The sequence below is a fragment of the Sorex fumeus genome, unplaced genomic scaffold (genome assembly GCF_029834395.1).
Source record: "Sorex fumeus unplaced genomic scaffold, SorFum_2.1 ptg000020l, whole genome shotgun sequence".
NCBI classification, from domain to species: domain Eukaryota; kingdom Metazoa; phylum Chordata; class Mammalia; order Eulipotyphla; family Soricidae; genus Sorex; species Sorex fumeus.
This window is the reverse complement of record NW_026606077.1, coordinates 14,760,723-14,775,494: the sequence shown is the minus strand read 5'-3', so window position 1 is coordinate 14,775,494 and position 14,772 is coordinate 14,760,723. Positions and strand designations below refer to the sequence as shown.

General features: G+C 58.7%; 1 protein-coding gene across 4 annotated transcripts in view; it reads right to left on the bottom strand.

Moving 5' to 3' along the window:
* OGDH (oxoglutarate dehydrogenase) overlaps positions 1-14,772 on the bottom strand; it is a 41,516-nt gene that overhangs the window by 21,551 nt on the left and 5,193 nt on the right. The window contains exons 2-4 of one of the 4 annotated variants that reach the window (XM_056113438.1): positions 7,019-7,210; positions 5,789-5,879; positions 1,022-1,066 (exon numbers count right to left, since the gene is read on the bottom strand). In XM_056113438.1, the coding sequence (XP_055969413.1) occupies positions 1,022-1,066; positions 5,789-5,879; positions 7,019-7,210 (328 nt within the window). Of the gene's footprint in view, positions 1-1,021; positions 1,067-5,561; positions 5,665-5,788; positions 5,880-7,018; positions 7,211-14,772 lie in introns of all 4 variants that reach the window. The other 3 variants (XM_056113437.1, XM_056113440.1, XM_056113439.1) reach the window with 3 other exon arrangements.

Below are 14,772 nucleotides of genomic sequence, written 5' to 3'. Positions count from 1 at the left end.
GACCCTGTTAAAAAATAAAAATTAAAAAAAAACCCTTAAGATTCTTCAATGAGCACCTGGTTAAGATAATCAGGAATAAGAAGGAAAAATTCATCATGATAAAACCACCCAATGAAACTCTGTCTCAAAGGAGTCTCGAGGTGCTGACTGAAAAATGCCAGTCCCAAAGGCAATTCCAGCTGTGATCCCAAATTCCACAGTGATTCCATTTGTACGACAGAGGACAGATGAAGGCTTGTGCTTGCCAGGGCTGAGGTGTGGATGGGTGGCAGGGATGTAAGGGCCGCAGGACAGACGGCTGTGGGGCTGTGGGGTGGAGTGGTCCACACAGCATGGGTGCTAGGTAACACCAGGGTTATGGTGCAAACGAGCTGAAAGGTATGTGGACTCGCTTATCCCCCACGGCTGCACAGGAAGACATAATTTTCTCATAACATCTAAATTAAAAAAAGACAAATAAAAACACCAGCGTCTTCAAGATATGCATAAGATAGAGGATAAAGAATGAGGCAGCCCTGGCAGTGCCAGTGGGGTGGGTGACAGCAGGTGGTAGCCCCGCGCCCTCGCTCTGGGTTCTGTGGAGTGCCCTGCTCAGACCTGGACAGCATTTAGCGACACCCGCCAACCACGGGGAGCCTGGGGTCCAAATGCCCAGAATGCACAACTGGAAAGAATCCAGAGTCCAGCGAAGGCACCACACAGGTGTGGAGGCAACCAAGGCAACATGCAGCTGGTGTGGCCCCGGAACTCAGCAGGACGCAGCCCTGGGGTTGGCACACGTGAGGGTGGCGATGCCCATCAGACACAGAATGGACGAAGACAAGGACATGGCAAGGAAGGAGCTCTACTGGGGCGAATAACTAAGTGACGGGAGAGAACAGAATTTCCAACAATGGACAAGCTTCAGCACTTGACAGATGAAGATGCTGTGTCAACTTTCCCCAAACGGCATGCTAGGGAAAGTTGCACGCCCTATTCGAATGGAGATCCTGGCGGGGAGGGGAGGCCCGGCTTCTCCTACCTCCTACTGTGAGCATTCGAAGTCGCTCCTTGAAAACTGCAAGATCTGAGAGGCAGAGAGGGGTAGCAGGATGAGCGCAGAAGGAAAAAGACAGGTGCGTTAGTTACACACACACACACACACACACACACACACCAGAACATCAGACGCACACTGCAACAACGCTCCATCACACAGACACACAGCGAAGGAGAGGAGGGAGGGAGGAAGGGAGGGACGGGAAGACACACCCTGGGAACACGGATACTCCTGAAAGCTGGACAGACTGGAGGCCGAGGTGTTAGCAATGGCACCTGTCCTGGGAGGCCAAGCCTGCCCGCTCTGCAGGGACTGGCTGGACACCAGGGGAAGGAAATGAGCTGCCAGGCAGACACTGCCTCAGCCCGCAAGAGCAGCGGGTTCGAAAGACAGGGAGGCTCTGGGCCCCCAAGGAGCAAGTGGAACGCAGCCAGGAGAGCCCAGCCCTGGGCACGCAGGGCCCTGCTGGGGACCACAGGACAGCGCGGAGGGAAAACAGATGGTCTCCCTGAAGGATCAAGACAGGAGCTCGGCAAGAGGGAGGGTGATCCCTCAGCCTGGAAGGGAACGCAAAGGCACCGTCTCTTGGTACCAGACAGGATGTCCTTAACTACTGAGACTAGCTCACTCTGGGTACCACTGAGTGAATGGAGGCCGTCACTCTTTATTTTCTGGTTTGGGGCCACACCCAGCAGTGCTCAGGGGCTATTCCTAGCTTTGCTGAGGAGTGACCCCTGGCGCTGGGATTCTGAACCAGAGGGGATGCAAGGCAAATGCCTTGACCCCTGCAATATGTCTCCAGGGCACGGGCGCCTTCATTTTCCCTCTGTGCATTTTGTTTCTAAAATAAAGTGCGAACGAAAGACAAAGCAAAGTGACCAGAGGGTGGGAGATACATCTTGGCTGTGAATCGCACATACAGGGCCTTACTGGACGGCTTTCACTGTTTTTGAAAATCACTCAGGGCCGTAAAGATAGAACAGTGGGTAGGGTACTTGCTTTGCAGGCCGCTGAGCCGAGTCTGATCCCCGGCACCCTGTAAGGTCCCCCTAGCTGGCCAGGAGAGAGCCCTGAGCATCACTGGGGGTGGCCCAACCTCCAAGAAATAAAGTAATGATAACTTCCTGCTAGGAAGACTGTAAGAGATGGCGGGATCTGGCGGCTCTTGAGGTGAGCAGAGTCCACGGTGGTCCAGCAATGGCACACAGGCCACAACAGTGGACTGAGAACCAGCTGGGGGTGGGTGCAGAGACAGTGGCAGGGTGCATGCCTCACACACGCTGACTCCTGGTTCTATCCCAGGCACCAAGAGGGTCCCCTGAGGACCTCTCAAGTGATCAGTGAGCAGAGCCAGGAGGAAGCCCTGGGCACAGCTGGGTGGGTGCATCCCCCCAACCCCGGGGGGAGACAGGACAGTAGGGAGGGCGCTTGCCTTGTATGCAGCCAATCTGGGTGAATTCCCCTCACCCCAGAGGGTCCCCCGAGTCCTGCCAGGAGTGATCCCTGAGTGCAGAGTCAGGAGTCAGCCTTGAGTAGTCGGGAGTGGCCTCCAGGCAAAACACCCCATCCGACCAAGTCTTCCTCACCCAGGGAGCAAAACCTGATCGGGTAGACCTGCTGCCCCAGGCGGTCAGAGGAAGCATGAACCCCATCACTGAAGTCGACTACGGACATTGCATTTGGGGGCTTGTGAGTCTGCATCAAGCTCACAGCCTAGAGCAGCCACCTGACTCCATCCCAGCGGCTGGAGGGGCTCTCGTCCTTTCTCGAGGGACGGGTCTTGTGTTTCAAGCTTTTTTTTTTTTTTTTGCTTTTTGGGTCACACCCGGCGATGCACAGGGGTTACTCCTGGCGGTGCTCAGGGGACCATATGGGATGCTGGGAATTGAACCCAGGTCGGCCGCGTGCAAGGCAAACACCCTACCCGCAGTGCTATCTCTCCAGCCCCTCAAGCTCTTTAATGACGTTCTGCTTCCCTCACGTGAGCAAGCCTCAATCCTGGTCACTGCGAGACCCGTTCAGACACCACAAACAGTGACACTTCACAGCTGGGCTCTGATGCTCAAGTGATACTTCCAAGAGCAGAGCCCACAGGAGACGAACTGATGATACTTTCTCTAAGTCCCCAATGCAGCCAGGGGGGCACTCTGCAAGGCGAGACCAGCGTGTGCCCTGCCCGCTGCTGTCTAGAAGCCGAACGGGTGGTACCGGGCAGGGCTGCATCTGCTCCGATTGTCCCTGGGACCCCTAAGAAAGCAGGTCCAAGGGCCCATGGCTGTGCTGAGGCCTCCCGGAGCAGCGCCCAGGACCCACGGCCACGAACAGGCGAGCTCCATGCCACTGACGTGCTGCGCCACTGGGGCCGGTGTGGGCCCTTGGCCTGCCTTCTCTGGGTGGGGTTTCGAGCTGGCGGCTTCCTCTCTTCTCAGGCCGGGCCCAGCCTTCCCTCCGCGCTCCTCCATTCTGTGTAATTCCCACTAGAGCCAACCACCCTTAGCGGCAGGAGCGCAGGCGTCCTCCACGGTGGATGGAGCCGCTGGTCCGTCCTCAGGGACACTGGGGGAAGGTGCGGGCAGCAGAGGTGGCCCCTCAAACCTGCGCCTGCTCCGATGACTTCTTGCCTACCCCTTCCACTGCCCATCCCGGGCTCCAGCGCCGAGTTCCCGAGGAGCCTGGCCACGCCGCAGCTCAGACTCGTCACTGCTGACTTCCTCTGCCAGGCCTCTGCCAGCTCCTTACAGAGTTCAATCTGGAAACAGCGTCACAGCGAGGAGGTGGAGGTGGCCGGGGGGTGGGGGGGTGGGGGTCCTGGTCTGGGCAGAGTTGGGACAGGCCTGCCCAGGACTGTGTCCTCAGAGACCCGCATTCGCCAGGAGAGGCCGGAGAACAACGCTGGCTGCTGGCTGCTGCCGTTATGACTGTGGCACCCGTCCTCCTGCCCGTCGGGACGAGGGACTGCTCCCCACTGCTGTCCCTTGGCAGCTGGGGACACAGAGTCTCTCCTGCCCACAGCCTGGAGGCTATGGCCACCTCCGCCTTTCCCACCAGCCCTTCCCGTCATTCGGCAGCTGCAAGGACAGCCCTCAGGACTGTGCTGGGGTGAGCGAGGGAAGGAGAAAGCTTGGGGAGACCCCGTGTCTGGCACTGTGGGGCTGGGTAGAGCCCACGTGACAAGGACTGAGTAGTCAGGCCCCGTGGAGTGCAGGAGCTCCGCCCACACTGACCAGCGCATCTCAGGTGAGATGAGCCTGGGGGAGCTGAGAGCTACTGCAACGGTCTGCTGACCACAGGCTACACCACCAGGGACACGCAGGGGACATGGCTGAGGACAGGCTCAGGGTCCTTTCCTTGTGTGAGCCACGCAAGCCACGCATGCCCACAAGAGCTTCAGAGGCTGTATCCAGACCGGTTCTGCGCAGGGGCCCTTCCTGGAGGGGATCCCGGGCTTAAAAGCCCCCAGAGGTGGTGCACGAGCCACTGCGAGCAGGTGGCCGAGAAGAGGCTGCAGAGGGAAGGCCACTCAGGCCCCCTGGCTAGGCTAACCAGCTGAGTCAACGGCAACAGAGTGTTTCCTTCCTCTCCTCCCTCACGGGGCTACGGTGCGGGATCAGGGCAGGGCCGAGACAGCAACCAAGAGCAACTGGGCCTGACGCTGTCCAGAGGCCAACTGCAGCCTTACCTGAGGGGGCGTGGCCTCCTGCAGGCGGACGCCTGCTCCCCCCCACCCCCGCCCAGCAGCAGAGGGGCCTTCGGTGTGATTAGCATGCGTGTCCGTGAGAGCCTTGCCTGCTGCCACTTCCCGTGCAGGTTAGCGGCTTGGTGGCGTGAATGAAGCAGGTTAGCCGGAGAAGCGGCCGCAGGTGAGTGCCCAGCCAGGCCCTGTGCGTCCCGCCGAGGGTGCCCGCAGGGACGCCTCCAGAAGTTTCTTCAGTGTGATCACCAGCATTTCAGAATCGAGACATCCCAAACTGCACCACTGGCTTGGGCCTTGGCCCAGGCCCCAGCCATCTGCCCCTGCCTCGGAGCAGGCCACAGGCAACGGCCGTTCTGGGCAGGGCAGCGTGCGGCAGGGGGTCTGGAGACCAGAGCCCAGGAGCTAGTCTCTGAGGCAGCGTCCACACCCCCAGTCTGCCGGGGGTATCTGCCCCCCAGCCTTTCCTGCCACAAACCTTTCCTGTTCAAAATTTTACTTTCCGATTTTGAGACGTTTAAACAATCAGCTGTATTGAAATGAAAATAACTGGCCCCGGGGCCAGAGTGATATAGCACGGTGGGTGAAGCGCTTGCCTCACACGCGGCTGACCCAGGTCTCGAGCCCGGGCACCGCCAGGAGTCACCCTGAGTGCAGCCAGGTGCGGCCCCCAAACCAGAAATAAAAATAGGAAGGGCTGCGTTACTGACAAATTTTGAGTGATCAGAATGAAGGAAACTTAAGAGTCTGTCCCTTGCACCTGTGGCCGCCCGGGCCACCACCAGCCTGACACGGGCGCGAGCAGCGCAGTGCTGACTGCCAGACCCTCACCAAGTTTGTCTGTGGAGGAGATAATGTCAGCGGGCACGGAGGAGTCCAGATCGGCATCCAAAATTCCCAGGGGGTCCAGCTGTGCTACATGGTGCCCTCGTATCTACGAGCGGGCCAACGGTGGGGAGGGCAGGACACACACAAAAGGACAGGAGAAAAAAAAGAGGGAAGGGGTAAAAAAAAAAAGTAAAATTACATTAAAGTATCAGTTACGGATTAATTCTCACCCACGTTTGAAGAAACAGTTACTGGAGCATCATCAAAATTTACACAACTAATTCCGAGAGGATCAAGTTTTGCAATGTGGTGACCCCTGACCTGGAAGCAATAACACAAGCAAGTTGTTAAGCAGGGCTGTGGGGAAGTGAGTCACCCTTGGTCCCTGAGAGTCCCTCTGAACCCAGAACAAAAAATAAGCTGTTACAAAACACAGGGGTGGGGGGAATTGGAGGGAGGGGAGGGGAGGGGCTGGAGTGATAGCACAGCGGGTAGGGCATTTGCTTTGCACGTGGCCGACCCGGGTTCGATTCCTAGCATCCCATATGGTCCCCTGAGCACTGCCAGGAGTAATTCCCGAGTGCAGAGCAAGGAGTAACCCCTTGCATCACCAGGTGTGACCCCAAAAGCAAACAAAGCAAAACAAAACAAAAAAAACCACCGTGGGCCGGAGCAACAGGGAGGGCACACTTGCCCGGTTGACCCAGGTTCCATCCCCAGCATCTCATATGGTCCCGAAATACCGCCAGGAATGATCCCAGAGCACAGTTGGGGTCATCCCTGAGCACTGCTGGGCAAGTCCCCCACCCCAAAAAATCCCCCCAAAACACCTTAGAACAGCTTATCTAAAAAGCATGACCGAACACAATGTGCTCTTAGTAAAAAGAGGCTGTGTGTTTTGGTGGTGGGTAGGTCGAGAAGAGCCCACTTCTTGGCAGGCGGGGGCATCCCCTCCGCACGAAACAGAGAAACGTGCCGAGGAAGGTGGAAAGGCTGGGCCCGGGCAGTCCACAGGACTCAGCCAAGCACAAACAGGAGCGGAGACGCCCCTTCCCACCAAGCATCCTCAGGCCTCATCTCACTGCTGCTGCAGACACAGCTCTGAGGGAAAGCCTGTGCCAGCCAGTGGGGTGCCTGGCTTCTCCTCAGAGGGAAGGGCAGGTCTCCAGGCTCACTCCGCTGGTCTCTCCTGACTGACAGGCTCATTTCCCCTCAGTCTTTGGGTGTTGGCGGCTGACGAGGGGCCGCTTCCTGGTCACCAGCGGTCACCCTGACCACACATCTTTCTTTCTGACTTAGGAAAGCGGTGAAGGGACTTATTTCCAGGACATGTGCAGCGGTGGCCAGGGATGAGCCCATCTTGGAAGTTTCTGGAAGTGCCAGTTGGGTCCCCGAGTAGGCGGGTGCACCTGTGTTTGGGGCTTTGGGGCAGCATCACTCGGGTGGCAGCGGGGCCTTACCTGATAAGCCCTGATGAGGGACTGCACGGCCAGGTGGTCCTCCACCAGCTTGTCCACGCTGGGCTGTGCCCCCACCAGGGGCTGCGCTCTGGCCATGGTGGACAGGGAGGCCGGGCTCAAGGGGAGCGGGCTCTGGTAGGCGGTGCCCGGGGGCGCTCCAGCATTGGTGTTCCGGAAGAAAATATCCCATGACTGCAGACAGAAAGGGACATAGGTCACTGCGGTTTCTTTCCCATACAGTCCCCGGCATCCTGCCCTCCCCCTGGCCACACAGTGTCCGGCACGGTGCCAGCCAGCTCTGGGTCAGGCTGGGCTCCCTGAGGCCACATTTCTGGGTTGTGGTGCCAGCCTGCCCGCCAGGGTCTCCCTTTCAGGCTGCCTGGGGCTGCATCCTCTTGGCTATTTGGGGGAAACTGCCCCCTGCCCCTCCAGGATGCTCACGGCTGGCAGAGGGGACTCGGCAGAGCTGCTGGAACTAGGATGGCATGATAATCTGGACTCACAACCACACTCCAACAGGGAGAGACGGACGCAAAGGCCCGGCATGTGTCTTTATCTTAACTCAGCCTTTTAAAATCATACTTTTGGGGAGGTGGAGGGATACTACAGACCCCTGCATGCAGCTAAGCTGGCACCCACACGGTGCCCGAGCTCCTTCAGGAGTGGTCCCTGAGCACAGAGTCAGGAGTCAGCCCTGAGCCGACCACCAGCAGCAAAAGCAAGTTAAAACACCAAAATACCGTTACAAAAGCAAACACTGCTTCTGGGCTGGGCCCCCTGCTAGTGGCGGCACAGGCCCAGGCAGGAGGCCCTGGGCAGCTGGCACCGCAGGGCACACTGGGCTCGTCAGTCAGTGCAGTGAACTTTTCACTATTTTGCGTGTATCGCTAGTGGGCTCTATGTGTGTGGGTGAACCCCTGCTCCAAGGAGCACACTCCGCCCACTGAACTTCCCAGACCAGATGACTCCCGGGACGTGTGTCATTTCTTATCTGTTCATACTCCTTTACTGAAGGCTGAGGTGAAGGGGCGGGAGCAAAGGTCACACGTGCAGCTAAGGAGTAGCTGAGGAATATCGGCACCGGCACTGGCACTGGGAAGCTGCTTTACCCGAGTCACGTCCACAGCCTCAGGGTGTAGTTTTGAAAAGCAAAATTAAGAGGGGCTGGAGCGATGGTGCAGCAACTAGGGCATGTGCTCTGCAGCCCACCCAGTCCATCCCCTGGGCCCCCCAGGAGTGACGCCTGAGCACTGTGGTCTAAAAACAAAAATAAAATGGGGGGAGGGGAGGAAGAGAGAGAATAGGGGGAGAGGGAAAAAGAGGAAGAGGGAGGGAGAAAGGGGGGAGGGAGAGAGAGCAAGGGAGAGGGGAAGAGAGAGGGAGAGAGTTCTATCACGGTCCTCCCGTTGCTCGTCGATTTGCTTGAGAGGGCCCAGTAACGTCTCCATCGTGAGACTTGTCGTTACTGTGTTTGGCATATCGAATACGTCACAGGGAGCTTGCCAGGCTTTGCCGTGCGGGCGAGATATTCTCGGTAGTTTGCTGGGCTCTCCGAGAGGGGTGGAGGAATCGAACCCAGCTCGGCTGGGCTGGCTGTGTGCAAGGCAAATGCCCTACCGCCCTACCACCTCCGATAGCAGCGTGGAGTTCTAGCAAGACAATAGAAACTGCAGTGAAACGCCTGACAGCCATTAAAGACTGGGAAACTGAGGAAACGAGATTACCACTGTCACCTCTGCCATTCGCATTTTCCAGAGCCCCCACAATGGTGTTGATGGCACCACTACAGTGTGAGGAGGTCCCAAGCACAGGACTTGCCCCCGGTGCGGGGCTCCTCCACAGCTGTGCCCACACCAGCCTCCCGGCACACAGTCTTGGGGGGAGGGGGTTGAGGAAGCTGCAGGGCCCCATCTATGCCCCCCAAAACGACACCCAGACCTGGAACCAGAAGGCTCGGCTGCTTGATGGTGACCAGCAAGGTTCACCCACCTCTACCTTCGAAGAACAGCCACCCTGGCAGCCGCTGAGCCAAAGCGCTGAGCACCTGGACACCAGCCCGGTGGGCACACCAGGAGCACGCATGCAAGGCTGGGCGCAGGCAGCCCTGGAACAGGCTGCATCAAACTAGAATGAAAGGATCTCCTGGGCCTGGGCCGCCAGGGTCAGGGGAGGCTCAGCACTGCGCCGGCCGTGCCGGGGGAGAATTCCAGGGAAGCTTCAGTGGGCTGAGCACAAACTCAGCAATGTGGGCCCGGCTGCAGGCAGACAGAACATGGGTCACCGGCAACACAAGACAGCCGGAAGCACCTGCAGACTGAGCCACAAACAGCCTCAGCGCAGGGAGGCAGCCTGGGCACCTGCATGTGTGCCGGGAGGGGCCCCCTCCCTCCCGCAGAGGAGGGATCTGTGTCCTGCCCGCACACACCCCGGCACCACTCACAACCTCCAGAGGCCTCGGATGGCAGAAGCAACTGGCTCCCCCACACTGCCCTGCCCGCACCCCACAAGGGGCAGGGGCTGAACACAGTCCCAAGGGCCTGGGAGGGTGGTCCAATGGGGGCTTTGTGTACGGGAGGCCTACATCTGAATCTGGGCATTGCACAGGTCCCCAAGACTGCCGGGGCAAACCCAAACCATGGTCCTGCGAGCGAAGGTGTGCTGGGGCCCGGGTCCACCCCACCCCCCGGATACCAGATCTGGCTCTGGCCAGGCAGCTTCCTCCTCCTCACTGGATCGGGAGCCACAGGCGACTCTGAACAGTGCTGAGGACAACAGGCCTGCCCAGCACCCAGACATGGCATCTCTGCGTGGAGCCATGTCCCTGGCCTTCCTGATCATCTCTATCTGCGGGATCTGCGAGGGCTGAGCACACGAGGGAACCTACGGGGAGCCGGGATGCATGGGAAGGCCTTATCTTGCCTCAAGTTCGGCCCGTCACTGCCCTTCCAGAGTTGCCCCTTCTGGTAACCACAGCCCTTATCGGGACCCATCTCAGGGCTCAGGCGTGACCAGTCTCCCCCTGCTGCCAGTTCTGGGTCTCTCCCCAGCGTGCAGCCTGGGTTCATGGGGTTGCAGCATCCCACAGGGTCCCCCCAGCCCTAGCAGGAGTGATCCGCGTGCAGAGCAGAAGTCTGGGCAGCACCAACTGTGGCCCCACCCAGGCTCCTGCAGCACCAGGCTCCATGAATGCAGAATCAACCCAGTCTGGGGACACCTCAGGCCAAGGCTGAAGGCCGACGGTGGGCAAGTTAATCTGTAGGACAGTCCCTTCCCAACCACAGGGTAGCCCGGCCCCTCTGCCCGAGCGCGTGGTGGCCCGCTCATGGTCCGGCAGAGTGCCACGAGCCCACCCCATCCGTGCCTGAGTCACCTTGTTTCTTGTAGGTGAAAAGCCATGTCTGCTTAGGACACCACCGGGCTGGGGCAGGGTCCACAGCTGTTGGTGCTCAGGGGTCACTCCTGACCGAGACCTGGGCCCATATGCAAAGTGCTTCTGACAGGCAAGAGTCCTCAGATTCCAGCCCGGGACAGACACACAACTGCCAGTGCCACCAGCTGCCGGCCCTGCAGGGGACTCTAAGGAAACTGTCTCCTGGCCGGACCTGCATCGGCCAATGGCCAAACACCAGCACTTGGCCTGGCCCCACAGACGTAAGGTGACGCAGGTCTTGAAGGTCCTGCAGAGGACGTGACTTTTCCCAGCGGGGTCTGACGTGGCAGGACCACCATGGGCGTGCTCTTTGGGGGCACCAAAGTGTGGGAACCACCCACTAACGATGACCCCAGGTCGGGAGAGCCCTTAGGAAAAGGGTTGAGGCTTTCTGAGAATGTCACAGGGTTGTTTCCACTGAACCCCTCCTAAGGTACCCTAAGCCCCACTGGGTGTGCTCCCACACCTGCCCCCCATGGCCCCCCAAATCCAAACCAAAATTAGGCTTTTTCCCTCTGGAGAAGTCCATATTGTATCTTTCTCTCCCCTCACATTGCTCTAAGTCAATTTTTTAAAATAAAACTATTATTTCCCAAAAAAAAAAAAAATGAAAATAAAACAATATGAACATTCTAGGTCTGGGATTTGGCTCAGGGGTAGAGCACCCACCTTTACAGTCTTGGGCTTGGGTTTAATTCCTAGTACTACCAAAGGAAAAAAAAATCCTTATACGTGTGATTTTAAATAACTAAACACATTTAACTGGTATTATGAAGCTCTTTTCAGAAACCAAATTCTCATTTGTTCTCCCAAACTTCCAAGCAGCCAGGAAAAAAAAAAAAACATTTTTGAGGAGTGGGCTGGGGTGCTCGGTAATGACTCCCGCGGAACACAGGGCCAACCCAGTGATGTGTGCGGTGCCGGCTCTCCCACCCAGGTTGGCCACCCGCAGGCAAGCCAGCGCCGTAGCCCCATCCTCTCACCAGTCCCAAGAAAAATCAAGTCTAATAAATTATCCTCTCCAGTTAGAAACACTTTCAGGGCGCAGACAGCCCTTGTCCTGTACGACGTTGGGGAAGCCCCGTCAGTGCCCTGTGCTTGAAGACCCAGGCCCGGGGGGCCCCTCTCTGTGGGCGCCATGCTCACCGTACCTGGGCAGAGCCTTGGCAGGTGTGGGGCAGGCCCGGCACCGGATGATGTCAGTTCTGCGCTAACGCTGACGCTGGGCAGCAGAGTCTGGCATGTCCAAAGGTCCCCTGCAGGAGAGCTGGTGCTGACCTTAGCGGGTGGACGCCAGCCAGGCCTCTCGCTCCATACATGGGCATGGTACTGCCAGTGCACTTTGCCCTGATTATTGTCATATGACTGCGAGTCTCAAGGGCCTCGCTCCTGGTTGAGATTCCCGCAGGGCTCCTGCCGGGCCCGCCAAACCTCCCAAGGGCCTGCCACCGCAGTGGGCACTGGGACCAAGGCAAGTGGGGCCACTGGTCTGACAGGGCCCAAGACATGACCCCAGGGTCACTGATGTTCACTCGAGGTGAGACTGCCCAGATGGCCTCCCTGTCCTCATGTCCTCCAGCTGCAGCTTCCGTGAGTGCCCCCAAGTGCCTGCTGCCTCCCACCGGGAGACACACCTGGCACTGCTGAGGGTCACTCAGGGATGGAGCCAGGGTCACCGTGTGCAAGGCCAGCACTGCGTGCTGCACTTTTTCTGCCTTGGCTGCAGACAGGCCCCACCAAGTGCCCTGACCTTGCCAGCGGTCAGCACTTCCTTCTGCCTGACGCAGCACCCTGGCAGGAAACACGGGGTAGAGGGGGAGGTGGGGCAGGGTCGAGCCCCAGGTCCACAGGTCATCATATGCCGATAGAATAATGACCCTGGGCTGAGCAGAGACTGTGCAGTGCCAACCGGGCCACATTCTGAACTCCTGGGAACCAGGGAAATCTGTTCTGGTACAGGGCGTGGGCGACCGGCTGTGGCCAGCTCTGTCAGGAAGGTGAGTCGGAGCAGCTGCCCAAGCGGGGCCGGCCACTGACCACCCTGCAGGGGGCGCTGCCGGCTCAGCACACAGGCCAGCACACGGGAGGTCGCACCCAAGGTAAGCACGTGCCCAGCAGTGCACAGACCCTCTGGGGGTGCCTGTCCTGGCTGCCCAGTGGCAGCAAGACTCGGAGAGAGAATGCCAGGGGACGGCCCCCTCCACAGGAACTGGCAGTGCCCCTCACTGACCAGTGCCCAAGAGGCAGGCAGCGATGTGAGGCTCTCGGCAGAGCCAGCGTCCAGCCCACAACCCTATCTCCGGGGTGGTGCCCGTAAGATGTTCCACACCCCCCAGATTAGCAAAGAGCTGCCTCAGCTCTGTCCCGGACCTGCTGACGAAGATGGCTTCTGCCCGAGGCGAAAGGTAGTGGCCACTGCCCAGTCCTAGGAGGCCATGCTGAGCTGTCAGCCTCCCCACCCCTGCAGCCCTGCCGGTCACAGCTCCTCTGCTCCCCAAGGTCTGGACTTGTTCTGGCAGAGGCCAGGGCCTGCCGGCTGGCCATGTACTGCTTCCAGGCCTAGTGTGCAGCATGTGTGTGACCTCAGTCCCCCGGAGGACAGCATGGCCTGGAGGACAGCAGCACCGCACACCAGGGGCCAGAGCGACAGCAGTGGGTGAGGTGTTTGCCCTGCATGCAGCCCACCCAGGTTTGATCCCCAGCAACCCTGACCACCCCCAGGAGTGATCCCTGAGCACAGAGACAGGAGTAAGTACCAAGCACCGCCAGCTGTGGGCCAAATGCAAACTCAACATCAACACCCCCCCCCCCCCCCGACATAAGGGGCTGTTCCCAGGCTAAGACTCTACAGCACGGAGCCCTGCTGGAGACCTTGCAGGTTACACAGCTCGAGGACACTGACGCAGACAGTTGTGTCCCCTCTTGCAGGCAGTGACTGGAAGGAAGGACGCTTCCCTGCAGCTGAAGAACTGGCCTCAAGAGCGGCCCCTGACTAGAACTCAGTAGCGACAAGAGGCCTCTGGCATCCCCAGACCCCCCCCCCCCCCCAATCCTGGCCCTACTCTGTGGACTCTGCCCAGCTTCACTAGGCCACAGTTCAGAGATTCTGAGTCTGCAAGCCAGGTCTGAGAGACCTGACTCTCCCCCCGCCGACAATGCCCCCCCCCCCGCCCCCCACTGCGGTGGCCTTGCCTTCCAAGGTCATTTCCGCTCGGGATGTTGTACAAAAATCGTGTGAAAAATCAAGCTCCTGAAGACCCAGCAATGCTCAGCACCAGCGTGCTGGCCCTGTGGCATTTCCCCTAGAATCCCATTGGCACCCCACACCGCCTGCTGGCACGGCATTCCTCAGGACAGACTTCCCTCTGTCCGCTCACGGCCTCTCCCGGGTGCGCAGGCCTAGCCCTGGCCTCCCCACACAGCTCACAGCATAGCTGCTGGTCTTCGAAGGCTTGCCATCTTCCTGTGCTGGAGCGGGGTTACCTCTGGCCTCCAACCAAGGGCCTGTTTCCTAGACCATGGCAGCCACTAGTCAAGGTCCTCCACAAAACTGTAAAGGCTAGAGTGGACAGCTGCTTCCTGTGCCTAGCCTTCAGGTACCTTCATCTTCTTTATCAATGCAAACTCAAGGAGCAGAACTTGACACTGGCCACAGGACACTAGATCAGCTTCAGCTGATGTAACACGAAAAGTCATCAAGGTTGAGAATCTTCACTTTAAAATTGTACTTAGGGGCTGGAGCGATAGCACAGAGGGTAGGGCGTTTGTCTTGCACGCAGTCAACCCAGGTTTGATTCCCAGCATCCCATATGGTCCCTTGAGTGCAGAGCCAGGAGTGACCCAAAAAAGAAAAAAAAATTGTACCTAACTGGCTGTGATCACCAAGTGTACCATGCAGCTTAAAATGTGTCTTTCTGGACCCTTGAGTACCACCAAGAATGACCCCTGAACAGAGCCAAGAATAGGCCCTGAACATGACTGGGAGTGGCCCTAAAACAAAAGTCTAGGGTGGGGGTGAGGGGGTCCAAGAGACAGTACAGAGGTGGAGGCGCCTGCTCTGACCCTGGTAAGGCTGACCTGGGCTCAGCTCCTGGCATCGCAAACGGTTCCCTAGGGCCTGGGGACCTCCAGGAGTGATCCCTGAGTGCCACTGAGTGTAGCCCCCAACGAAAATGTCCCCCCTCCCAAACCAGGACAAAACTGGGGTGAGCACATTATCAAAGCATTGCCCAGCTGGAGAGGAAAGATGCTTCCCAGCCCTGGCGGGACCACATGTGTCTGCTCCACTGCTGAGTCAGACGAGGCCATGTCGGGGGCACACAGC